Raw genomic sequence first — 27,648 nt, forward strand, 5'->3', positions numbered from 1 at the left:
GAGTTGACCTTAATGACGTGGATGAAGTTAAGCTTTCTAGACCTTCATTTGCTGATGTGGCACGACTCAAAATGGGAGGAAATAGCTGCAATCATCCATTAATAATCGGAACCTGGAATGTACCACGTATGAATCTAGGAAAATTGGAAATGGTCAAAAATGGAATTGAACACATAAAGATCAATATCCTAGGCATTAGTGAGCTGAAGGGACGGGTACTGGTCATTTTGAATCAGACAATCATATGGTCTACTATTCCAGGAACAATAACTTGAAAAGGAGTGGCATTGCATTCATCATCAAAAAGAACATTTAAAGATCTATCCTGAAGTACAACGCTAACAGTGATAGGACAATATCCATACGCCTACAAGGAAGGCCAGTTAATACGCCTATTATTCAAATTTATACACCAACCACTAAGGCCAAAGATGAAGAAATGGAAGGTTTTTACCAGCTTCTGCAGTCTGAAATTGATTGAACACGCAATCAGGATGCACTGATAATTGCTGGTGATTGGAATGCTAAAGTTGGAAACAAAGAAGGATCGGTATTGGAAAATACAGCCTCAGTGATAAAAACCTGCCGGAGATCGCGTGATAGAATTTAGCAAGACCAACGACTTCTTCATTGCAAATACCTTCTTTCATCAACATAAATGGCAGCTATACATGTGGACCTCACCAGATGGAATACGCAGGAATCAAATTGACCACATTTGTGAGAAGAGACGATGGAAAACTTCAGTCAGAATAAAGCCAAGGGCCGACTGGGAATCAGACCATCAATTACTCATATGCAAGTTCAAGTTGAAATGCGAGAAAATTAGAACAAGTCCAGGAGAGCCAAAGTACAACCTTGAACATATTCCACCTGAATTTAGAGAACATCTCAAGAATAGATTTGACATGTTTAACACTAATGACTGAAGACCAGACAAGTCGTGGCGTGACATTAAGGACATCATACATGAAGAAAGCAAGAGATTGTTGAAAAGACAGGAGAGAAAGAAAAGACCTAAATGGATGCCAGAAGAGACTCTAAAACTTGCTCTTGAATATCCAGTAGCTAAAGCAAAAGGAAAAAATGATGAAGTAAAAGAGCTGAACGGAAGATTTCAAAGGGTGGCTCAAGAAGACAAAGTATTATAATGACATGTGCAGAGACTTGGAGATAGAAAACCAAAAGGGAAGAACATTTCTCAAGCTGAAAAAAATGAAGAAGAAATCCAAGCCTCGAGTTGCCATACTGAAGGACTCTATGGGGAAAATATTAAACGATGCAGGAAGAATCAAAAGAAGATGGAATGAATACACAGAGTCACTACACCAAAAAGAACTGGTCGACATCCAACCATTTCAGGAGGTAACATATGATCAGGAACCGATGGTACTGAAGGAAGAAGTCCAAGCTGTGCTGAAGACATTGGTGAAAAACAAGGGAGTTGACAGAATACCAACTGAGATGTTTCAACAAACGGATGCAGCGCTGGAAGTGCTTACTAATCTATGCCAAGAAACTTGGCCAACCGACTGGAAGAGATCCATATTTATGCCAATTCCCAAGAAAGGTGATCCAACTGAATGCGAAAATTATCGAACAATATCATTAATATCACATGAAAGCAAAATTTTGCTAGAGATCATTCAAAAGCAGCTGCAGCAGTATATTGACAGTATATTGAACTTTCAGAAAATCAAGCCAGATTTAGAAGAAGAGGTGGAACCAGGGGTATCATTGCTGATGTCAGATGGATCCTGGCTGAAAGCAGAGAATACCAGAAGGATGTTTACCTGTGTTTTATTGACTATGCAAAGGCATTTGACTGTGTGGATCGTAACAAACTATGGATAACATTGCGAAGAATGGGAATTCCAGAACACTTAATTGTGCTAATAAGGAACATTTACATAGATCAAGAGGCAGTTGTTCGGACAGAAAAGGGAATACTGATTGGCTTAAAGTCAGGAAAGGGGTGCATCAGGGTTGGTTCCTTTCACCACACTTACTCAACCTGTCTGCTGAGCAAATAATCCAAGAAGCTGGACTCTATGAAGAAGAACGGGGCATCAGGATTGGAGGAAGACTCATTAACAACCTGCTTTATGCAGATGACACAACCTTGCTTGCTGAAAGTGAAGAGGACTTGAAGCACTTACTGATGAAGATCAAAGACCACAGCCTTCAGCATGGATTACACCTCAACACAAAGAAAACAAAAATCCTCACAAGTGTAATGAGCAACATCATGATAAATGGAAAAAAGATTGAAGTTGTCAAGGATTTCATTTTACTTGGATCCACAATCAACAGCCATGGAAGCAGCAGTCAAGAAATCAAAAGATGCCTTGCATTGTGCAAATTGGCGGCAAAAGACCTCTTCAAAGTGTTAAAAAGCAAAGCTGTCACCTTGAGGACTAAGGTGCGCCTGACCCAAGCCATGGTGTTTTCAATAGCATCATATGCGTGTGAAAGCTGGACAATGAATAAGGAAGACCAAAGGAGAGTTGACGCCTTTGAACTATGGTGTTGGCAAGGAATAGTGTATATACCATGGAAATGCCGAAATGACAAACAAATTCTTCTTGGAAGAAGTACAACCAGAATGCTCCTTAGAAGCAAGGATGGTGAGACTGTGTCTCACATACTTGGGACACATTATCAGGAGGGATCAGTCCCTGGAGAAGGACATCATGCTTGGTAAAGCAGAGGGCCATAGAAAAAGAGGAAGACCCTCAATGAGATGGATTGACACAGTGGCTGCAACAATGGGCTCGAGCATAGCAACAATTATGAGGTTGACGCAGGAACAGGCAGTGTTTCGTTCTGTTGTGGATAGGGTTGCTATGAATCGAAACCAACTCGATGGCACCTAACAACAACAACAAGGTGGCTTGAAGAAGGCTGTGTTCAGACACAATTCAACTTTAGGTTATAAACTTGGAGCGAACGCTAAGCTATTTTCCTATAGCAGTATTTGTCAACCTTTATTATTATTATTATCTCCCTATTATGGCGTCAGAGGAGATGTGAAAACAGAAGCAAAGAGTGAGACTAGAAGATGCTCCCTGTGGCTCAGAAGACACAGGAAAGGGGTACAGACCAAGGAACGTGTGGTCTCTAGAAGCTGGAAGAGGCCAGAGATGATTCTCCCTGGGGCCTCCAAAAAGAACCAGCCCTGTAGCGCCATTTTAGACTTCTGACCCCTAGAACTATCAGGTAACAAATCTGTGTTACTTTCAGCTGCTTAGCTGATTGTGACTTGTTACAGCAGCAAGAAGAAACTCATACATATATACATTTTCTAGCAATGGACCGAGTGCACCAGCTCAACCAGTGGTTGTGTTAGTCCATTTTTTGTCCTTTTTCTAGTGGGCTCCTTCAGCACTGAGAGCTGTCACACCTACACACGTAAGACCCTTGCTGTGTTGTTGTTGTTAGGTGCCGTCGAGTTGGTTCTGACTCATAGCAACCCTGTGTACAACAGAACGAAACACTGCCTGGTCCTGCACCATCCTCACAATCATTGCCGTTTGAGCTCATTGCTGCAGCCACTGTGTCAATCCATCTCGTTGAGGGTCTTCCTCTTTTTCACTGACCCTCTACTTTATCAAGCATGATAGCCTTCTCCAGGGACCAACCCCTCCTGATAACATGTCCAAAGTATGTGAGACAAAGTCTCACCACCCTCGCTTCTAATTAACATTCTGGCTGTACTTCTCGGAAGACAGATTTGTTCATTCTTCCGGCAGTCCAAGGTATATTCAATATTCTTTGCCAACACCATAATTCAAAGGCGTCAATTCTTTGGTCTTTCTTATTCATCGTCCAGCTTTTACATACATATGAGGCGATTGAAAACACCATGGCTTGGGTCAGGTGCACCTTAGTCCTTAAAGTGACATCTTTACTTTTTAACACTTTACAGAGGCCTTTTGCAGCAGATTTGCCCAGTGCAATGCATCTTTTGATTCCTTGACTGCTGCTTCTATGGACGTTGATTGTGGATCCAAGTAAAATGAAATCCTTGACAACTTCAATCTTTTCTCCGTTTATCATGATGTTGCTCATTGGTCCAGTTGTGAGGATTTTTGTTTTCTTTATGTTGAGGTGCAATCCATACTGAAGGCTGTGGTCTTTGATCTTCATTAGTAAGTGCTTCAAGTCCTCTTCACTTTCAGCAAGCAAGGTTGTGTCATCTGCATAACGCAGGTTGTTAACGAGTCCTCCTCGAATCCTGATGCCCCGTTCTTCTTCACATAGTCCAGCTTCTCAGGTTATTTGCTCAGCACACAGATTGAAAGGATACAACCCTGAAGCACATCTTTCCTCATTTTAAACAATGCAGTATCCCCTTGTTTCTTTTTGAACAACTGCCTCTTGGTCTAAGTACCATGATGTAGGGGACGAGAAACACCCTGGAGTGCTGACCCTGTTTTCCTGCCCTTTGTTTTGCTGGCATCCAGATTGCTGTCCTCGTGTTTCTGAGCCATGGAGCCCACTGTTGATGACTTTCAACTTGTGCCCGATGCAACAAAGAAGTCCCCCATGCTGGACACCACGTGCTGTAGAGCCGCCATTACTGCTGTGGTGGCCACAAGCATCACTGTCATCTCCCTGGGAGTCCTTTGGGGTAAGTGGCCACAACCAGGGTGACTGTGCAAAGATGTGGGGTGTGCTTCAGTGGGCTTCACATGTTTTTCTCAGAATCGAACGGCTGAGGGCACCCAAGCTTGGAAATGAAGGTTGACCTTCAGGCCACTGAAGATATGAGTGAAATAGATCATGTGCCTGGCACACACTGTGCTCTTGGTGATGTATCCAGGTGGGTGGATGGTGGTGCAGTGGGTTCCTGGGGCCACCATAGAAAAGTACCACAAACTGGGAGGCTTAAAACAGAAATTTATTCCCTCAAAGTTCTGGAGTTTGAGAGAAATTTATTCTCTCAAATGTCCCGATTTCAGGGTTTCGGCAGGGCTATGTTCTCTCCGAAAGCTCTAGGGGACGACTTGTCTCTTCCAGCTTCTGGTAGCTCCAGGCGTTCCTTGGCTTGTGGCCTTATCACTTCAATCTCTGCCTCCATCTTTACGTGGCTGTCTTCTGTGTCTCTGTCCTCTGTCTTCTCCTCTCAAAAGGGCAACAGTGGTCTTGGATCTAGGAGCCCCCTACTGCAGTGTGACTGGATGCTAACTAATAAGTCTGCCAAGGCCCTATTTCCAAATAAGTTCGTGTTCACCCAGTACTGGAGGTTACTTAAGGCCAGGACTTCAATATATCTTTCTGGGGCAACACAATTCAACCCATAACATTCTGCCCTCTGGCCCCCAAAATGTACGACCTTCCCACGTGCAAAGTACCTTCATTCATCCCAGCAGCCTCAGAAGTCTTAACTCATCCCAGCACCAACTCTAAGCCACATCAGGGGTGACGTGTGAAGCTTGAAAGCGGGTCTCATCCAAACTGATAAACTCACAAAGTCCCCATCCTCAGCTTCTGGATCACCTAAATCAGGCATCTTCGTTTTTCCTGGGGCTGCCGTAGCAAAACACCACAAAGTGGATGGCTTTAAGGAACAGAAACATATTGTCTAACAGTTCTGGGGGCCAGAAGTCTGAATTCAGGGTGTCAGCAGCGCTGCGCTCTCCGAAGTTTCTAGGGGAGGCTCCTTCCTTGTCTGGTGGCCCCAGACGTCCCCTGGCTTGTAGGTGGATCCTCACATGGACGTCTTCCCCTGTATCTCTCTGTGTCTCTTCTCTTTTATGAAGATGTCAGTCACATTGGATAAGGGCCCACCCTACTCCAGTCTGACCTCATGTTGAATTAACTAATTACATCTGCAAAGATCCTATATCTAAAAGTCACATTCACAGGTACTGTGGTTTAGGACTTGAACAGACCTTTCTAGGGAACACAATTGACCCATAACAGTTGCATGGGCTGTGAGCTATTTGCATTTTTAAACCGTTACAAAAAGTGAGGCAGCTAACGCTTTCTAGAATGTTCCATCCAGCATTGCTCTACAACCAGGATGGTAGCCACTAATCCCATGTGTCTATTTAAGTTTAAACCAATTAAAATGAAATAAAATATAAAATTCAATCCCGCAGTCCCATCAGCCACATTTCAAGTGCCCAATGGCCACATGAGGCTGCTGTACTGGTCTCAGCGGGGATCTGGGAGATTTCTATCATCGACGAAAGTTCTAGACAGCGCTGCAAAGGACTCTTCTGAGATGATACGCTTCCTTCAGTCTTATTTTCGGGTGTTCAAATCGCCTTTCTTCTATGAGATGATGACACTGTCCTCCTTCGGTAAAGTAATGAGTTGGAGACCCTGTGTGGGTCCCCGTTTATTTATTTTTTATTTGCCTGGAGTCAATCTCTGGAGTATCCCACAGTTGGGTGCGTTTGACGCCCCCTAGTGGCTGTGAGAGTCAAATGCAGCACAATTTGGGCTCCAGGTGTTTGTGTGTGTGTGTGTGTGTGTGTGCGTGTGTGCGTGCACGCTCAAAGTGAGGGTCAAGGGGGCAGGGTTTCACACCTGTGCTCTAGAAGCACAGGTACATTTTGAAAGGAGTAGGTAAATATAATTCCCAGCGGGGGCCCCGAGTCATGGCAACTCCACGTGTGTCAGGGTAAAGCTGTGCTCCACTGGGTTTTCAATGGCTGATTTTTTTGGAAGTGGCTCTCCAGGACTTTCTTCCGAGGCGCCTCTGGGTGGACATGAATCTTCCAGTCTTTCGATTAGCAGCTTAGCCTTTTGCATCAGAGATTCACTTCAAATTCAGTCCCTCCCCAGACAGAGCTTAAAAATCTAGCTTTTGGGGAAGCTGGGTGAAGGGCACATGAGACCTCTCTGTGCTGTCTTTACAACTTCCTGAGAATCTATACAACTATTTCAAAATAAAGAGCTTAAAAAAGGTAGTTTCGAAATAGTCAAAAGTTGCCGAACAGCCTGGGCAGCTTGGGGTACACGATAAGAGGCTTGCTTTTCTTTATTTTCAGTGTCTTGAATTTTAGAAAGTACCGTTTTTAGAGCTGAAACATAAATTGAATTGGGGCCCAACTCACAGTTAGGTGGTTGCTACTTTTATTTTTTAATTATAATCACCTTCTGCTAGTGTGTGTGTGTATTGACAGTTCCAACGTATTTTAGACAGTGAGAAACTCATGTTTTCATGGTTTATAGGGTTGTTAGTTCTACTTTGATAAGACCACCCTGAAACCCAAAAACCAAACCCATTGCCATCGAGTCGATCCTGACTCATTACAACCGTATAGGACAGAGTAGACCTGCCCCAAAGGGTTTCCAAGGAGTGGCTGGTGACCTTTTGGTTAGCAGCCTCAACTTTTAACCACTGCACGACCAAGGCTACTGAAAACCCTTGGGAGCGCATTTCTACTCTGACATACATGGGGTCGCCGTGAATTACAATCGACTTGATGGCAATGAGTAAATTGAGTTATTTTTCTTAATTTTATGACTTTTAGTTTTTCCTATTGTGTACTTTTGACCCAGTTTTTCAGACAGAAATGGGTCTAGATTGTCATTATGGGATGCTGTCCAGGGCTTCTGAAGCTTATCTCCCTGCAATATTGGCACCCCCTGATGGAGGAGGTGGGAACTGTTGCCCCAAGGAGGGGGGAAGGTTCTCTGAGCTGCCTTGAGCAATTGTCTTCTGAACCCTGATTCTGGCCCTGGCCAGGCACTGCAGGTGAGACCAGACTGAGCTAGATTCCTCCTGCCCTCAAGGAGATGCTGGGGCTATCAGGTGGCTGCAGGGCTATCTGGGGGTTACAGGGCTATCTGGGGGTTACAGGGCTATCCGGTGGTTACAGGGCTATCCGGGGGTTGCCGGGCTATCCGGGGGTTACAGGGCTATCCGGGGGTTGCTGGGCTATCCGGGGGTTAGAGGGCTATCTGGGGGTGACAGGGCTATCTGGGGGTGACAGGGCTATCTGGGGGTTACAGAGCTGTCTGGGTGTTACAGGGCTATCTGGGGATGACAGGGTTATCTGGGGGTTGCAGAGCTGTCTGGAGGTTACAGGGCTATCCGGGGGTTACAGGGCTATCTGGGGGTGACAGGGCTATCGGGGGGTTGCAGAGCTGTCTGGGGGTTACAGGGCTATCTGGGGGTGACAGGGCTATCTGGGGGTGACAGGGCTATCCGGGGGTTACAGGGCTATCTGGGGGTTGCAGAGCTGTCTGGGGGTTACAGGGCTATCTGGGGGTGACAGGGCTATCTGGGGGTTACAGGGCTATCTGGGGGTTGCAGAGCTGTCTGGGGGTTACAGGGCTATCTGGGGGTGACAGGGCTGTCTGGGGGTTGCATGTTGCCTACCAGCTGCTATGGATTCAATTGTCCCCAAAATATGTATCAAAATCCTAGCCCCTCTACCTGTGTTTTATTCTGTTGCACATAGAGTCACCGTGAGTCAGAACTGACTCAAGGGCACCTAACAACAACATATCCTGGTGGCACAGTGGGTAAGCAATCAGCTGCTAACCAAGGAGTCTGAGGTTCGAACCCACCAGCTGCTCCACGGAAAAAAGACCTGATGATCTGCGTCCATAAAGATTTACAGCCTTGGAAGCCCTGTGGGGCAGTTCTGCTCCGTCCTGTAGGGTCACTGTGACTCAGAATCGACTCAACGGCAGCTGGCACACCTGTGTAGGGAGTCCCTGGGTAGTACAAACGGCTAATGTGTTTGGCTGCTCACCAAAAGGTTGGCAGTTTGAGTCCACCAGCAGTGCCTTGGAAGAAAGGCCTGGCCATCTACTTCCAAAAAAGCAGACCCTGAAAACCCTGTGGAGCACGGCCCTGCTCTGACACACACGGGCCGCCATGAATCGGAATCGACTCAACAGCAACTATTGTTGTTTTTTGACCGTGGACGTGATCCTGCTTGGAAATAGGGTGTTTGTTTTGTTGTGTTAATGAGGGCGCAGCAGTGTAGGGTGGGTCCTGAACCTAACCACTTCTGCGTTACAAAAAGAGCAGTGCAGACACAGACACACAGGGAGATGCCGTGGGAAGCCAGGCATGTCCACGGGTGCAGCTGCAAGCCCGGGAACACACGCCAAGGAAGCCGGAACAGACATGGGAGGCCCTCCCCCCAGAGCTGTGCCCTCCCCCCCAGAGATGCACCCTGGATTCAGGCTCCCAGCCCCCTGAACTGTGAGAGGGCCCCTGGGTGGTGCAAACATTAACGCGCCCAGCTGCTGACTGAAAGGTTGGAGGTTCCAGTCCACCCAGAGGTGCCTCAGAGGAAAGGCCTGGCAGTCAATGTCCAAAAAATGAGCCCTCACACACCCTGTGGAACACAGTTCTACTCTGATACACGTTGGGCTGCCATGAGCTGAAGTCAAATTGAGGGAACTGGTTTGTTTTGGGACTTTTTTTTTTTTTTTAGTTATTTAAATATTTTATTTCCTAGAACTAGAAAAAAATCCCAATCACTTTCTTCTTTTATTTCTTACTTATTAAAAATGTATAAAAAGCAATCGGTTGAATATTATCAAGAAAAACAAGAGTTTTAATCCTTTGACTCCCTCCTTAATATACTCAGTTAGTGCCTTAGTAACCTGGTGCCGCTATCACAGAAGTGCCACACGTGGGCGGCTTTAACAAAGTGAAATTCATTCTCTCACAGTCTAGGAGGCCAGAAGTCCGAATTCAGGGTGCCAGCTCCAGGGGAAGGCTTTCTCTCTGTGTTGGCTGGGGGAAGGTCCTTGTCATCAATCTTCCCCTGGACTAGGAGCTTCTTAGTGCAGGGACCCGGGGTCCACAGGAGGCGCTCTTCTCCTGGCTCTCGTTTCCTGGTGGTATGAGGTCTCCCTGTCTCTCTGCTCACTTCTCTCTTTTATAACTCAGTAGGGATTGACTTAAGACAGAACTTAATCTTGTAGTACAGCCAGAATGCTCCTTACAAGCAGGGATGGCTAGACTTCATCTCACATACTTTGGACATGAGGAGGGATCAGTCCCTGGAGAAGGACATCATGCTTGGTAAAGTAGAGGGTCAGAGAAAAAGAGGAAGACCCTCAATGAGATGATTGACACAGAGGCTGCAACAAGGGGCTCAAGCATAACGATTGTGAGGATGGCGGGGGACCGGACAGTGTTTTGTTCTGTTGTACACAGGGTCGCTGTGAGTCGGAATCAACTCGACGGCACCTAACAACAACAATAACAATCTTGTAGATTGAGTCCTACCTCATTAAACTATCTGCTACTAATCCCAGCTCATTAACATCATAGATGCAGGACTTAAAACACATAGGAAGATCACATCAGATGACAAAATGGTGGGCACACACTACTGGGAATCGTGGCCTAGCCAAGTTGATGCGCAGTTTTGGGGACTACAATTCAATCCATGACAGACAAGGCATAAAACTTTGGTTTAAAAAGTGAGATGTGGTTGGCTTTTTTTCCCAAGTTTTCTATAATAAGCAACATTACTTTTATAATAAAAATTCTCTGTTAGGCAAATCTTTGTTATTACTATTTTTTTTTAAATAATTTATCTTATTTGCTGTTGTCGTTGAGAATGTACACAGCAGAACACAGACCAGTTCAGCGATTCCCACAGATACACTTCAGTGACATGGATTCCATTCTTCGGGTTGTGCAGCCATTCTCAGCCTCCTCTTCTGGGCAGCTGGTTTTTTGCATGATGAGAGAGAAATTTCTGTTCCTTGAAGCCACCTGCTTGCGGTATCAGTGTTTCGGCAGCCCCAGGTAGCTAGACACCAGTCTTGCATTGTACCTGGGGGCAGGTACAGTGCTGAGTGACCAGGGAATTCGTTACCAAACAGGACACGTTGGAGAATTGAAAAGAGGGAGCTATATTAATAATCACTCAGGATAACTGGCGTAAACAGGGACTGTCCCACCCATTGGGGTGTCAGGCCACCCCACTGTGGGGAGCGATTGTCCCCGGGCCCACAGTTGGGGGCGGGCTCAGCTGCGCCTGGAGTCCCACAGCCAGGCTCTCTCATGGGGCTCTGGTCTCGTCCGCAGCCTTCCCTTCTGTGCAGGGCGTGGACGTGGAGCACATGGCCCGGCTGCGAGGGATCCACTATGCCAGCAGCTTGCAGCAAGAGAACTCAGACTATTACCGCGTGCTGACGTCCACCCTGGAGACACTGGTGAGTGGGGCCTGTGCTTGGGGGCAGAGAGGGGGCTCCTGGGAGCAAGGGTGGTGTTATGGATTGAATTGTGTCCCCCCAAATATGTGTTGGAACCCTAACCCCCAGTGCTATGGATGTGATCTCATTTGAGAAGAGAGTTTTCTTTGTTATGTTAATGAGGGTAGGAAGGGTCCTTAACCTGATCACTTTTGAGATACAATAGAACCTGTGCAAGCTGAAACCTGTGTTAGGCAGAAAACCGTCAGAGAAGAGAATTCAAATATTTTCCACTGAAAAGAGTGATAGAAAAGTAGTAAGGCTTCACCCTGTCAAAGATGGAAAACTTGAGAGGCCTGGAAAAGCGAGGCAGTCCCAGGGAGTTCCGGCTCTCACAGGTTTCCCCGTATAAAAAGAACAGATTAGACACAGAGGCAGGCAAGCTCCAAAGGGGAAAGCCAGATGCCACGCAGAGATCCCCAAGGTGCTGAGAACGCTAGAGAAGCTGAGACCCAATGTCAGAGAGAGAGCTGTCCCCTAGATCCGACACCCTGAACTCAGACTTCTACCCTCCTAAACTGTGAGAAAATAAATATCTTTAAAGGCACCCCCTTGTGGTTTTCTGTCACAGCAGCACTAGGGAACTAAAACAGTGGGCAGCGTCAAGAAGGTTCCGGTGGCCGAAGGATGAGGAGTTGCTGGTGGCAAGGAAGGCAGATGGAAGGAGACCCAGGTAGAGGCTGTAGCAGGGGAAAGGCTTTAAGGCAATGTCTTAGCCTGGGTTCTCTAGAGGAGCAAAACCAGTGAATTACATATTTTTATACAGAGAGAGAAATTTACCTCCAGGAAACGGCTGACGCAGTTGTGGGGGCTGGCAAGTCCTAAAGCCGTGCGTCAGCAGGAGGCTGAAGGCTTCTGCTGGTTCACACGTTGCAGGGACTGGCAAATCCGACATCTGCAGGTCAGGCGGTAGGCTGAAGGCTTCTCGTGCCCCAAGAACCAGAGGTCAAGCAACAGCAAGAGTGCAGAGTTCAAAAAGAGCCAGCTTTGCCAGAACAGTCATTTATATAGTGGAGGCAGGCCCCACCCCTAAGGAAGCACCCCTTTCAACTGGTTGGCTGCTCACCTCACATCACAAAATGGAAGATGATTACAGAGTGTCTGCCAAACCACTGAGAATCCCAGCCTAGTCAACTTGACCAGCAGCATTAACTGTCACAGGCAGGAAGGCTGGACATGTTGGAGGGACAGGATGAGCTGGAGCGGCCAGAGCCGAGTGTGCACAGAAGAGAGTTGTATTCTGAGAAGGCTGACTCAGGCAGGCTTGCAGGCCATGTTAAGTGCCAGAGAGTAGATTCCGATTCATAGCAACCCTATGCGACAGAATAGAACTCTCCCAGAGAGTTTTCTAGGCTGTAATCTTTATGGGAGCAGATCAGGTTCCAACCACCAACCTTTTGGTTTGCAGCTGAGCACTTAACCGGTGCACCACCAAGTCTCCGTAGACCATGTTTAAAGGCTTAAAATTTTATTCTAGTGGAGAAATCAGAACCCTCATACAATACACTGCTGTTGAGAATGTAAAATGGTGTAGCGACTGTGGAAAACAGCCTGGTATTTCCTCAAATGTTTAAACACAGAAATACCACATGTCCCAGCAATTCCGCTCCTAGGTAGAGACTCAGAAAGACTTGACAGCAGGGACACGAACAGATACCTGCACACTGGTATTCCCTGCAGCCCTACTCACAGTGGCCAGAAGATGGAAACAACCCAAGAGTCCATCAACAGATGATGGATAAACACAACGTGGTCTGTCCATGCAATGGAATCTTACTCAGCCGTAAAGAGAAATGAGGTCCTGATGCACGCTACAGCATGGATGAGCCTAGAACACGTGACGCTCAGTGAAATAAGTCAGACACAGAAGGGCAGTTGTTGGACGATCCCACTCTTAGGAAATACCTAGAGTAGGCAACGCATAGAGACCAAAGCTGATTAGCAATTACCAGGAGCCGGGAGAGGGAGAACAGGGAGTGAGTGCTGAATAGGTGCTGAGCCTCTGCTGGGTGGTGAACAATCTGGGAATCAATCACCGTACAGCAAAATGAAGGTCATTGATGGCATTGAGTCGTCCGTGACAAAATGGTGGAAATGGTCGATGTTTTATTCCATATATCCTACCATAATAAAACTTTTAAAAATGAGAACTTCCTCTAAATAAAAGTGGTGATATAATGGGGTATATAAATAAAAAATAAACCCAAAACTCCCATTGCCTTCAAGTTGGTTCCGACTCACAGCAACCCTATAGGACTGAGTAGAACTGACCCATAGGCTTTCCAAGGCTGTCATCTTTACGGGAGCAGATCGCCCGGTCTCTTCTCCTGAGGAGTGGCTGGTAGGTTCCAACCACCAGCCTTTCAGTTAGCATCCGAGTGCTTAACCACTGCACCACCAGAGCTCCTAAATAAGGCTACGATGAAGTTAAACAAACACAAGGAATGAAATTCTGATATACACTACACGGCTGAGCCTTGAAAACATGATGCTCGAGGAGAGAAGCCAGACGCAGAAGGACAAAGCACGTATGGTCCTGTTTACAGGGACTGTGCAGAGCAGGCTGGTCCACAGGGACGGAAAGTGGATCCCTGGGTGCCAGGGGCTGGGGCTGGGGAGAGAAGGGAGCGGCTGCTGATGGGCTCGGGGTTTCTCTTAGGAGTGATGGGGTGTTAGGGGACTAGACGGTGGCACCAGCTGTACAATACTTTGTTGTTGTTCGGTGCCGTCCAGTCGGTTCCGGCTCATAGCAACCCCATGTACCACGGAGTGAAACACTGCCTGGTCCTGCACCTTCCTCACAATCGTTGTTATGCTTGAGCCCATTGTTGCAGCCACTGTGTCGGTCCACCTCCTTGAGGGTCTTCCTCTTTTTCGCTGACCCTGTACTCTGCCAAGCGTGATGTCCTTCTCCAGGGGCTGATCCCTCCTGAAACATGTCCAAAGTATGAATGTAACTAACGCGACACATTTGTATACTTAAAAATGATTAAAATGGCAAATGTTAAAACTCACTGCAGTCAAGTCAATTCTGACTCATAGCGACCCTATAGCAGAGAGCAGAACGGCCCCATGGAGTTTCCAAAGAGTGGCTGGTGGATTCGAACTGCCGACCTTTTGGTTAGCGGCTGAGCTCTTAACCACTGCACCACCAGGCCTCCAAAATGGCGAGTGTTTGGTGATGTATACTTTACCACCATGAAAAGAAAGAAGGAGGAGATTTTCCATAGAACATGCCCTCCTTCCCCAGCACCCCAAACACAGGACAGAGCCCCCCACGGGACCCAGTGTCCACGCTGCAGATGTCGACGTGTAGTGCTGTGGTTTTGTTGCAGTTTTTAAGTAGCTTCCAGAAGACGGAGCTGGAGGCCACCTGCGTGGGCTGCACGGTGCTGAGTTACAGGTGAGTCAGAGCCTCCTCTGGGGTGGGGGCACCTTGGCAGATGCCTGGGAGATTCTGGAAGATTCCAGCAGAGAGGAGCCCTCCCTGAGGACTTCTTCCCCACCTACAGGGATGGAAACACCAGCGTCCTGGTGCGGTTCCGGCTGCACTTCCTGCTGCGAGCTGTCCACACGCTGAGCCTGGGCATGGAGGAGCAAGTCCTGCAGCAGGGGCTGCGGGCCAGGCTTGGGGACCATGGGGTCCCCCTGGCTGCCTACGGCACCATCGTGTCCGCCGAGCTCACTGGTGAGTGGGAGACAGACGGAAATACTCAGGAGGTGCTGGCAGAGGAGCCAGGGGACCCCTGCTGTGTCGCTGTGGTTTGACGTTGTGTTAAACTTCGTCGTTGCTGTTAACTGTGGTTGTTAGCAGCTATCTTAGTTACCTCCTGCTGCTATATCAAAAATACTACAAGGGGGTGGCTTTAACAGAAATTCATTTTCTCACAGTTTAGGAGTCTAGAAGCCCAAATTTAGGGCACTGGCTCTAGGGGAAGGCTTTCTGTCTTCTGGGCCTGGAGGAAGGTCCTTTCCTCTTCTGAGCTTCATCTCCTGGGCAATCTTCATGTGGCTTGGCATCTCACTTCCCCCATCCCTGCTTCTCCTTCTGCTTGCTTGTTTAGTCTCTTTTATATTTCAAAATAGATTGACTCAAGTTCCACCGTAATCCTGCCTCATTAACATAACAAACACAACCCATTCACAAATGGGATTATGACCACAGGCAGAGGTTAGGATTTACAACACATCACACACACACACAAAAAAGCGGAGGTTAATTACATTAGATCACAAAATGGAGGACAACCAGACAATACTGGGAATCATGGCCCAGCCAAGTTGACCCATGTTATTTGGGGACACAATTCAATCCATGGCAGGAACTTTTTCCCATCAAGGGTAAGGAAGTAAATATTTTCAGCTTTTCGGGCCAGACAGCCTCTGTCTTGACAACTCAATCTTGCTGTTGCAGCACGCGAACAGCCACGTGTAAACAAATGGGCATGACTATATGCCAATAAAACTTTATTTACAAAAACAAACAGGGGGCCGGATTTTTGGCCCAGGGGTTGTAGTTTGCAGACCTCGGTATAGAAAAAAGAGTAAACGCTATGCTAGAAAATTCTGATTCAGTTGTGATTTGCAAGCTGGAAATCAGTTCAGACTGTGGTCAGATTTTAAAGATTTTTGACCGTGATCTTGCTCTTCAGGACACTCGACTTGAGGTCTTAGTAACCATGACACCAGTGCTGTCTTATAGAACTTTCCATGATGGTGGAAATGCTCTAGATCTGTGCTGTCTAGCATGGTAGCCACCAGCCCCACGTGGCTATTGAGCGCTTGTCACGTGGCCCATGCGACTGAGGAACGGGCGGTTTCATTCGATTTCACTTTAATGATTTGAATTAGAATTTAAGCGTCTCTCCTACTGAACAGCACAGCCCTATGCTTTGTTCCGCCAACTGCTGGCAACGAGATGTTCTCAAAAGAATTTTGCTGCTAACTGGATGAGCTGATCTTTTCTCCCTTTCACTGCAGGAAGCCAAATGGAGCCACTTACAGAAAGAGACTTAAAATCAGGTATGTTCTTCTCTCTGGCGAGAGCTCCTTGCCATCAGCTCCATCTTTCCGCCTGCATTTGCCCCCTCCATGGCTCCCTAAGACTTCTTTCCAGTGAACAAATAAAATCCCTAAACCAAACCAACCCCAGTGCTATTGAGTCAACCTCAGCTGATGGCGACCCCACGTGAGTCAGAGCAGAACTGTGCTCCACAGGGTTTTCAAGGGCTGATTTTGCAGAAGCAGATTGCCAGGTCTTTCTTCTGCAGCACTGCTGGGTGGGTTTGAACCACCAACCTTTAGGTTAGTAGTTGAGCGCAAATCATTTGCGCCATTGGGCAAATATTAGGTTTTCTTTTAAAATAATTTATATTATTCTTCTTGTCGTTGTTGAGAATATACACACCAGAACATATACCAATTCAACAGTTTCTACACGTACCATTCGATGACACTGAGTTGTACAACCATTCTCACCCTCCTTTTCTGAGTTGTTCCTTCCCTATTAACATACACTCACTGCCCCCTAAGCTTCCTATCTAATCTTTCAAGCTACTGTTGTTAATTGTATCCCACATACCACATAGATAGTTCTTAAAAGAGCACACATTCTTTACTAATTAAGCTAAATTATTGTTTGGTTTTAAGAAAACTTCAGGGGATATTTTTTAGTTTAAGGTTTAAAGTTTTCTACCACAATAGTTTCAGAAGTACATACAGCCTCCGTGGCTCCAGAAAGTCTGGAGTCCATGAGAATTTGAAAGTCTGTTCTGCATCTTCCCCCTTTTGATCAGGAATCTTCTATAGAATTTTTTATCAAAATGTTCAGTAATAGTAGCTGGGCACCACCCAGTCCTTCTGGTCTCATAGCAAAGGAGACAGTTGTTTATGGAGACAGTCAGCCACACATTCCATTTCCTCCTCCTGGTCCTGACTCTCCTTCTTCCTGTTTCTCCAGGTGAATAGAAACCAATTGTTGTGCCTTGGATGGCCGCTTGCAAGCTTTTAAGACCCCAGGCACTATGCAACAAACTAGGAGGTAGAACAGAAGCTCTAAACAAGTTATCAGATCAATGCCCCATGAAATCATGACCCTAAACCTCCAAACCAAGGAACCAAATCCCATGAGGTGCTAGGTTGTACATAAGCAGCCTCACCAGCTACTTCGTTGCTGTTGTTGTAAAAATATCTACCACACAACTTTTGCCAAATATTGGTCTTGCTCCCCAGCCTCCTGTGGGGCAGATAGATTCATAGTTCTGTGTGAGCAGAGAATTTAAAGGAGGAGCCATTTCGAATTACACGTGGTGGAGTGTGATTAAAAGAAAACATTGTTTTTTGGAAAAGAGGCAGAAGGCTATCATTAAAAAAGCAGAAAGGAAAAAGAAGAGAGTGCTGGTCACCTGGGATCTCATCACTGGTAATATTTTGCTGACGTCAGTTCCAGCTAACTCAGCACATATGCACAGATGAATTTATTTAGCTTCACACCAGTGGTTCTGTGAGCATGTGGTACTACTATCTGGCCATGGTGCTAGCTGAAATTTCCGTGCTAATTCTTTGCGCTAATTCTGAGAATATTATTTCAGAAATAGTCAGAGCTAAGGAAATAGGGTCACTGTGGGTTGGAACAGCCTCAATGGCAACGATTTTAAGCAAACGAGAGAAGCTTTCTATGCTCTGAGTTTCTGAGTGAAGAGTGTTGCACCACTGAGGCCGGGAGATATGGTGACGTGCAAGAATTTGGTTCTTCTATGTCCACAGGTCATTGTCCTGGAAACGCCTTTTCCTGTGGGAACAGCCAGTGTGTCAGCAAGGTGAACCCAGAGTGTGACGACAGAGTGGACTGTGCCGACGGCTCCGATGAGGCCCACTGTGGTCAGTCTGGGCTGGATTCCAGGCCACGTCCCCTTCTCAGGGTCAGCTGACACCATGTAGCTCAAGATCCAACCATGAATCCCGTTGTTGGCATAGGTTATCTGGTGTGGCCCAAGTCCCCACCATGAATTCCATTGTTTGCATAGCCCATCTGGTGTAGTCCAAGGGCTCATCATGAATCCCACTGCTGGCATAAACCATCTGGGGTAGCACCAGGACCCTACCATTGTTGTCATAGACCATCTGCGGTAGCCCAAGCCCCCCCCTCCACGGATCCCTTTGTTGGCATAACCCATCTGGGGTGACCTAAGGACCCCTACCATAGATCCCACTGTTGGCATAGACTATTTGGCCTGGTCTAAGCCCCCACCATAAACCCTACTGTTGACATAGACTACCTGGGGTGGCCCAAGACCTGAGGTATAGAAAAACACTTTGATCAGGGAAGGTATTCCAAGCCTTTAGAAATTATCATCTAGGTGCTAGTCAAGGGCCAAATTTTCTCTGGAATGTGGAGAGTTTGGACTACCCAGGCCTGCTAAGTTTACCCTTTACTGTGCAGCAACATTAGCTGCGATCAGGACGCCAGAAGGAGGGGTCCTTGTGGGGAGGAGGATGAAGAAAAAGTCTACCAGACAACCAGAAGCATGAGAGAGCAAAGATTCAATTCTTTGATTTATCAGTCAGCTCAGCTCATATTCATCTCAGGGGCATTTGTGAGGTTCCCACCCTGAACCCAGCAGCCATTCGTAAATGATACAGCAAAGTGTAACATGGCGGGCAGAGGGAAGAGGCCGGGCTGGGGGAGAGAGAGGCTTCCTGGGGAGAAGCCTTTCTTGTGCCTGTGACCTTGGATGTTTGACCTCTGTGGGCACACGAGGCAGCTGAAAGACGTGAATGGGGTGGGAAGGGGAGACCCCAGAGGTGTCAGGAAGGTCAAGTTTGAGGGACATCTGTTGCCAGGTGAAAATCCCAGGTTCTGCTTGGCACGACTCATTACAGCCAATAAACAAGAGGCCGAGTTGGGAGAGTAGAAAGGCGCCTTCATTTTGTTGTGCAAAGAAGGAATCAGTTGGGGCTACTGCCTCCAATACTGCTCACAGACAGCTTGGGGAGGTGGGTTTTTACAGAGAGCAGACAAGGAAACGTAAATATATCATGAATATTCAGGGTTGACCTTTGAGCAGGCGTCCAGAGCTTGGGAATGACAATGCATTTTCTCTAGACAAGAGTTTGATTCCCTGGGAAGGAGGAAGAAGTCGATTTTCCTTCACTAGCATGTTAAGTCTCCACCCAGAGGCGGAGCGTTCATCTGTATTTTGCAATTCCTGAGCTAAAAGGTCACTTTAAGTGCTAAGATGGCATTGAAAATCTGCTAAAACCGCTTGAGGCCAGCCATGGCCGTTCTGTGGTTATCTTGTCAGGGACCATTTCAGAAGAGTGTGCAGCTTATTCTGCCCAGTGTAGGATAGGCCAGAGCAGCTGTCTCCTAGAAGGGCTGACCCCTGAGGCTGCTTGTCTCACCTTGAACTTGGGGGCAGCTGAGATGAGAGACGCTGAGACGCACGGGCCCAGCGGGTTCTTGGAGTCCTGGTTGGTGACCTCCTCTCTTGCAGACTGTGGTTTGCAACCTGCCTGGAGGATGGCCAGGAGGATCGTGGGCGGTGTGGAAGCGTCCCCAGGGGAGTTCCCGTGGCAAGTCAGCCTCCGTGAAAACGACGAGCACTTCTGTGGGGCCGCCATCGTGGGCGCGAGATGGCTGGTGTCTGCCGCCCACTGCTTCAACGAGTAAGGCCCCCTCCTCAGGCTCGCACGTCCAGCTGGCTGTACCACAGGGCAGAGGCTCGTACAGGGCCGGCCCTTCTGGGCTGAGTCACCATCGGGCACCTTTATCTGTAATTAGTGCCATAAGGGAGCCGCGGTGGCGCAGTGGTTAACAGCTCGGCTGCTCACCAAAAGGTCGGCAGTTGAAATCCACCAGCCACTCCTTGGAAACCCTATGGGGCAGTTCTACTCTGTCCTGCAGCGTCACGGTGAGTCAGAATCGACTCGACAGCAACGGGATTTGGTTTGGTGCCGTAAGGGACTCCCAGGAACAACAGCAGGACAGTCTCTCGTCTTGGTAGTTCTTGAGCTGCGGAAGAGCATCCTAAGGATGATAGTGGGGGCAGTGGTGGTTCAGGGGGAGAATTCTCGCCCTCCATGCAGGGGACTCGGGTTCGATTCCCGGCCAATGCGCCTCACACACGGTCACCACCCGTCTGTCCGGGGAGGCTTCTGTGTTGCTGTGATGCTGAACAGGTTTCAGCGGAGCTTCCAGACTAAGGCAGACTAGGAAGAAAGGCCTGGTAATTAATTTGCAAAAATCGGCCAATGAAAATACTGGGGAACCCAGTTCTACTCACACACGTGGAGTTGCCTCAGTTGCCTCACCCTCATCCCAGCCCTGTTAGATTCTGTCTTTATTTTAAAATTTGATATTTTGTTCATCTTGGGTATTTTTGCATGCATGTTGATATTTTATAATAGTGCCTTACAATATTATTTGTCTCAGTGACGGGATTTGGGGCCTCCCCTCAACAGCGGTGCCCAAGGTGAGTGCCTCGCTCTCCACGCCCCTCCCCGGCCCTGGTCCACGGGGGCTCTGAGCTGAGCCTTTGCCCCTGCAGATTCCAGCACCAGACAGAGTGGGTGGCCTACGTGGGCACGACCTACCTCGGTGGCTCGGAGGCCAGCACCGTGCGGGCCCGGGTCTCTCGGATCATCAAGCACCCCTTGTACAACGCCGACACGGCCGACTTCGACGTGGCGGTGCTGGAGCTGGCCGGCCCGCTGCCCTTCAGCAGACACATCCAGCCCGTGTGCCTCCCGGCCGCCTCGCACAGCTTCCCACCCCGGAAAAAGTGCCTCATCTCCGGCTGGGGCTACCTCAAGGAGGACTTCCGTAAGCGTGTCTTGTTTGATCTCGTTTATTATTTTGTGTGTTGCGGTTTTTATTATTATTATTATTTTTTTGGTAAAAATATACACAGCAAAACCCACTCCCATTCCACCACTTCTAGACATACTGACCAGGGAGTGACGTCAGTCACATTCTTCACATTGTGTCACTGTTCTCCTTATTCCTGTTCTCTTTGTTTCACTTCTGTTGACTTAAACTCCCTGCCCCCCAAACTTCTCATCTGTGCTTTAAAATAGCCATTGAAGACGAATGGATAAACAAACTGTGGTACACACACAGAATGGAGTATTGCCCAATGACAAAGAACAACGATGACTCTGCAAAGTATCTCACAACATGGGTGAATCTGGATGCCATTATGCTGAGTGAAATAAGTCGATCACAGAAGGACAAATGTTGTATGAGACCACTACTATAAAAAACTCATGAAAAAGTTTACACGCAGAATGAAACAATCTTTGATGGTTACAAGGGGTGGGGATGGAAAAACACTAAATAGATGGTAGATAAGCGGTACCTTTGGTGAAGGGTAAGACAGTACACAATACTGGGGAAGCCAGAACAACTTATACAAGGCAAGGTCATGGTACAAACTCCCTGAGGGACCAAACTGCTGGGCTGAGGGCTGTGGGGACCATGGTCTCAGGGAACATCTAGCTCAATTGGCATAATATAGTTTATAAAGAAAATGTTCTACGTCCTATGTTGGTGAGGTCGAAGGTTGGAACCCACCAGCCGTTCCAGGGGGGAAAGATGTGGCCGTCTGCTTCTGTAAAGATGACAGCCTTGGAAACCCTGTGGGACAGTTCTACTCTATCTCACAGGGTCGCTATGAGTTGGAATCGACTTGATGGCCATGGGTTTGTTTTTTTATTTTGGTTTAAGCACTCTAAAAGGAGTCCCTCAGTGATGCAAACAGTTAAGTGCTTGGTAGTTAACTGAAAGGCTGGAGGTTCGAACCCACCGGAGGTGCCTCAGAAGAAGGGCCTGGTGATCTCCTTCTGAACGGTCACAGTGTAACCAAACAAGGGCTCTTGTCCTGTCCTGTTAGCCAGTCAGAATAAGACAGATGTCACACCACCGGTCGCAAGGGAAACAAAAAGTGGAAATTTGTTGTTTGTACAAACAAGGAGCAAAGTGGGGCCTAGCAAAGGAAAGACCACACACTCCCAGCCCAGGAGAGCTTGGAGCTTTTATCCCCTCCAGTCCCCGGGGGGCGGACTGGCACCCAAAATCTGACATCCCGGCCCCTCCCATGTCCATATTTGGAGATCCACGTGCTCAGTCCTCTTGCAAAGGAAGGGAACTTCTCGCTTTGCAAATGGCCTCCGGTGTAGCTGTGTGCTATGGCAACTAAAAACAACAAGCCACAAGCTAGTCTAGCGAGTGTATGAGTATATGTAGATGTTGTCTATAAATGACTATCGTGCCTGGGGTCGGGGAGTCCCTGTGTAGGAAGCCCTGTTGTTAGGTGCTGTCGAGTCGGTTCCGACTCATAGCGACCCTCTGCACAACAGAACGAAACACTGCCCGGTCCAGCGCCATCCTTACAATCGTTGTTATGCTTGAGCTCATTGTTGCAGCCACGGTGTCAATCCATCTCATTGAGGGTCTTCCTCTTTTCCGCTGACCCTGTACTCTGCCAAGCATGATGTCCTTCTCCAGGGACTGATCCCTCCTGAAAACACGTCCAAAGTATGTAAGAGCAGTCTCGCCATCCTTGCCTCTAAGGATCACCCTGGCTGCACTTCTTCCTAGACAGATTTGTTCGTTCTTTTGGCAGTCCACGGTGTATTCAATATTCTTCGCCAACACCACAATTCAAAGGTGTCAACTCTTCTTTGGTCTTCCTTATTCATTGTCCAGCTTTCACATGCGTATGACGTGATTGAAAATACCATGGCCTGGGTCAGGCGCACCTTAGTCTTCAAGGTGACATCTTTGCTCTTCAACACTTTGAAGAGGTCCTTTGCAGCAGATTTGCCCAATGCAACGTGTCTTTTGATTTCCTGACTGCTGCTTCCATGGCTGTTGATTGTGGATCCAAGTAAAATGAAATCCTTGACAACTTCAATCTTTTCTCCGTTGATCATGATGTTGCTCATTGGTCCAGTTGTGAGGATTTTTGTTTTCTTTATGTTGAGGTGTAAGCCATACTGAAGGCTGTGGTCTTTGATCTTCATTAGTAAGTGCTTCAAGTCCTCTTCACTTTCAGCAAGCAAGGTTGTGTCATCTGCATAACACAGGTTGTTAGTGAGTCTTCCTCCAATCCTGATGCCCCGTTCTTCTTCATATAGTCCAGCTTCTCGGATGATTTCTTCAGCATACAGATTAAACAGGTATGCTGAAAAAATACAACCCTGACGCACACCTACCCTGACTTTAAACCAATCAGTATCCCCTTGTTCTGTCCAAACAACTGCCTCTTGATCTATGTAAAGGTTCCTCATGAGCACAATTAAGTGTTCTGGAATTCCCAGTCTTCGCAACGTTATCCATAGTTTGTTAAGATCCACACAGTCGAATGCCTTTGCATAGTCAATAAAACACAGGTAAACATTCTGCTGGTATTCTCTGCTTTCAGCCAGGATCCATCTGACATCAGCAATGATATCCCTGGTTCCATGTCCTCTTCTGAAACCGGCCTGAATTTCTGGCAGTTCCCTGTCGATATACTGCTGCAGCCGTTTTTGAATAATCTTCAGCAAAATTTTGCTTGCATGTGATATTAATGATATTGCTCTATAATTTGCACATTCGGTTGGATCACCTTTCTTGGGAATAGGCATAAATATGGATCTCTTCCAGTCAGTTGGCCAGGAAGCTGTCTTCCATATTTCTTGGCATAGATGAGTGAGCACCTCCAGCGCTGCATCTGTTTGTTGAAACATCTCAATTGATATTCCATCAGTTCCTGGAGCCTTGTTTTTCGCCAATGCCTTCAGAGCAGCTTGGACTTCTTCCTTCAGTACCATCGGTTCCTGATCATATGCCACCTCTTGAAATGGTTGAATATCAACTAATTCTTTTTGGTATAATGACTCTGTATTCCTTCCATCTTCTTTTTTTTATATATATATATAATTTTTATTGAACTTCAAGTGAATGTTTACAAATCAAGTCAGTCTGTCACATATAAGTTTATATACACCTTACTCCATACTCCCACTTTCTCTCCCCCTAATGAGTCAGCCGTTCCAGTCTCTCCTTTCGTGACAATTTTGCCAGCTTCCAACCCTCTCTACCCTCCCATCCCCCCTCCAGACAGGAGATGCCAATAGTCTCAAGTGTCCACCTGATACAAATAGCTCACTCTTCATCAGCATCTCTCTCCTACCCACTGCCCAGTCCCTTCCATGTCTGATGAGTTGTCTTCGGGGATGGTTCCTGTCCTGGGCCAACAGAAGGTTTAGGGACCATGACCGCCGGGATTCCTCTAGTCTCAGTCAGACCATTAAGTATGGTCTTTTTGCGAGAATTTGGGGTCTGCATCCCACTGATCTCCTGCTCCCTCAGGGGTTCTCTGTTGTGCTCCCTGTCAGGGCAGTCATCGGTCTTCCATCTTCTTTTGATGCTTCCTGCGTCGTTTAATATTTTCCCCACGGAATCCTTCACTATTGTAACTGGAGGCTTGAATTTTTTCTTCAGTTCTTTCAGCTTGAGAAACACCGAGCATGTTCTTGAAATCTTCTCTTCAGCTTTTTTACTTCATCAGTTCTTCCTTTTGCTTTAGCTGCTCAACGTTCATGAGCAAGTTTCAGAGTCTCCTCTGACATCCATCTTGGTCTTTTCTTTCTTTCCTGTCTTTTCAGTGACCTCTTGCTTTCTTCATGGATGATGTCCTTGATGTCATTCCACAACTCGTCTGGTCTGTGGTCACTAGTGTTCAATGCGTCAAATCTATTCTTGAGATGATCTCTAAATTCAGGTGGGATATACTCAAGGTCATATTTTGGCTCTCGTGGACTTGCTCTGATTTTCTTCAGTTTCAGCTTGAACTTGTATATGAGCAATTGATGGTCTGTTCCATAGTTGGCCCCTGGCCTTGTTCTGACTGATGATATTTAGCTTTTCCATCGTCTCTTTCCACAGATGTAGTCAATTTGATTCCTGTGTGTTCCATCTCATGAGGTCCATGTGTACAAAAAACAGTCGCCCTTTATTTGGTGAAAAAAGGTATTTGCAATGCAGAAGTGGTTGGTCTTGCAAAATTCTATCATTCGATCTCTGGCATTGTGTCTATCACCAAGGCCATATTTTCCAACTACTGATCCTTGTTCTTTGTTTCCAACTTTTGCATTCCAGTCGCCAGTAATTATCAATGCATCTTGACTGAATATCAACTGAGATGTTTCAACAAATAGATGCAGCGCTGGAGGTGCTTACTCGTCTATGCCAAGAAATACGAAAGACAGCTTCCTGGCCAACTGACTGGAAGAGATCCATATTCATGCCTATTCCCAAGAAAGGTGATCCAACCAAATGCGGAAATTATAGAACAATATCATTAATATCACCTGCAAGCAAAATTCTGCTGGAGATCATTCAAAAACGGCTGCAGCAGTATATCGACAGCGAACTGCCAGAAATTCAGGCCGGTTTCAGAAGAGGACATGGAACCAGGGATATCATTGCTAATGTCAGCAGAGAATACCAGAAGGATGTTTACCTATGTTTTATTGATTATGCAAAGGCGTTCGACTGTGTGGATCGTAATAAACTATGGATAGCACTGCAAAGACTGGGAATTCCAGAACACTTAGTTGTGCTCATGAGGAACCTTTACATAGATCAAGAGGTGGTTGTTCAGACAGAACAAAGGGATACTGATTGGTTTAAAGTCAGGAAAGGTGTGTGTCAGGGTTGTATCCTTTCACCACGCCTATTTAATCTGTATGCTGAACAAATAATCTGAGAAGCTGGACTATATGAAGAAGAACAGGGCATCAGGATTGGTGGAAGGCTCATTAACAACCTGTGTTATGCAGATGACACAACCTTGCTTGCTGAAAGTGAAGAGGACTTGAAGCACTTACTAATGAAGATCAAAGACCACAGCCTTCAGTATGGCTTACACCTCAACATAAAGAAAACAAAAATCCTCACAGCTGGACCAATGAGCAACATCATGATAAATGGATAAAAGGTTGAAGTTGTCAAGGATTTCATTTTACTTGGATCCACAATCAACAGCCATGGAAGCAGCAGTCAAGAAATTAAAAGATGCATTGCATTGGGTAAATCTGCTGCGAAGGACCTCTTCAAAGCATCGAAGAGCAAAGATGTCACCCTGGAAACTAAGGTGCCCCTGACCCAAGCCATGGTATTTTCAATCACATCATATGCATGTGAAAGCTGGACAATGAAAAAGGAAGACCGAAGAAGAGTTGACACCTCTGAATTGTGGTGTTGGTGAAGAATATTGAATATACCACGGACTGCCAAAAGAACGAACAAATCTGTCTTGGAAGAAGTACAACCAGAATGCTCCTTAGAGGCAAGGATGGCGAGACTGCACCTTACATACTTTGGACATGTCGTTAGGAGGGATCAGTCCCTGGAGAAGGACATCATGCTTGGCAGAGTACAGGGTCAGTGGAAAAAAGGAAGACCCTCAATGAGATGGATTGACACAGTGGCTGCAACAATGAGCTCGAGCATAACAACGATTGTAAGGATGGCTCAGGACCGGGCAGTGTTTCGTTCTGTTGTGCATGGGATCACTATGAGTTAGAACCGACTTGACGGCTCCTAACAACAACAACATGAGACCAAATGGTCAACAATTATTTTAAAACAAAGATGAGAATGTTAGGGGGCAGGGAAACTAGATTAATGGAAATGGAACAACTAGAATGGAAATAATGAGAACGTTCACACGCTGTGAAGAATGTAACCCATGTCTCTGAATAACTTGTGTAGAAATTGTTGAATGGGAACCTAAACTGCTGTGTAAACCACCAAAAACACAATAAAATATTATTTAAAAGAGAGGGGGATGATAATGGAGAAGAATAAGGCAGGGATGGGGAGCAAGCAGAGGACGGGCCAAAGTTTTAAATAGGGAGGTCAGACGAGGCCTTGTTGAGAAAGGAGGTGAAGGAGGCAGCCACACAGATACCACAGCATGTACAAAGGCCCTGAGGTCAGAGCATGCTTGGTGGGCGAGAAGAGCATGTACAAAGGCCCTGAGGTCAGAGCATGCTTGGTGGGCGAGAAGAGCATGTACAAAGGCCCTGAGGTCAGAGCATGCTTGGTGGGCGAGAAGAGCATGTACAAAGGCCCTGAGGTCAGAGCATGCTTGGTGGGCGAGAAGAGCATGTACAAAGGCCCTGAGGTCAGAGCATGCTTGGTGGGCGAGAACAGCATGTACAAAGGCCCTGAGGTCAGAGCATGCTTGGTGGGCGAGAACAGCATGTACAAAGGCCCTGAGGTCAGAGCATGCTTGGTGGGCGAGAACAGCATGTACAAAGGCCCTGAGGTCAGAGCATGCTTGGTGGGCGAGAAGAGCAGCAAGGAGGCCCCTGAGGCTGGGGTTGATCAGGATAGAGGGGGAGCAAGGTTGCACTGTTGAGACTTGGGCTTTTGTGCTGAGCCAGAGGGGAAGCGCCAGT

General features: G+C 47.0%; 1 protein-coding gene across 1 annotated transcript in view; it reads left to right on the top strand.

Moving 5' to 3' along the window:
* The first annotated feature begins 4,395 nt into the window (after positions 1 to 4,395).
* Positions 4,396 to 27,648, top strand: part of TMPRSS9 (transmembrane serine protease 9) — a 43,389-nt gene continuing 20,136 nt past the window's right edge. The window contains exons 1-8 of the mRNA XM_064280209.1: positions 4,396 to 4,633; positions 11,027 to 11,154; positions 14,529 to 14,596; positions 14,706 to 14,881; positions 16,174 to 16,215; positions 17,959 to 18,072; positions 19,689 to 19,860; positions 20,742 to 21,016. Coding sequence (XP_064136279.1) covers positions 4,492 to 4,633; positions 11,027 to 11,154; positions 14,529 to 14,596; positions 14,706 to 14,881; positions 16,174 to 16,215; positions 17,959 to 18,072; positions 19,689 to 19,860; positions 20,742 to 21,016 — 1,117 coding nt within the window. The 5' untranslated portion in view covers positions 4,396 to 4,491. The remainder of the gene's footprint in view (positions 4,634 to 11,026; positions 11,155 to 14,528; positions 14,597 to 14,705; positions 14,882 to 16,173; positions 16,216 to 17,958; positions 18,073 to 19,688; positions 19,861 to 20,741; positions 21,017 to 27,648) is intronic.

This window comes from Loxodonta africana, chromosome 3 (genome assembly GCF_030014295.1).
Source record: "Loxodonta africana isolate mLoxAfr1 chromosome 3, mLoxAfr1.hap2, whole genome shotgun sequence".
NCBI classification, from domain to species: domain Eukaryota; kingdom Metazoa; phylum Chordata; class Mammalia; order Proboscidea; family Elephantidae; genus Loxodonta; species Loxodonta africana.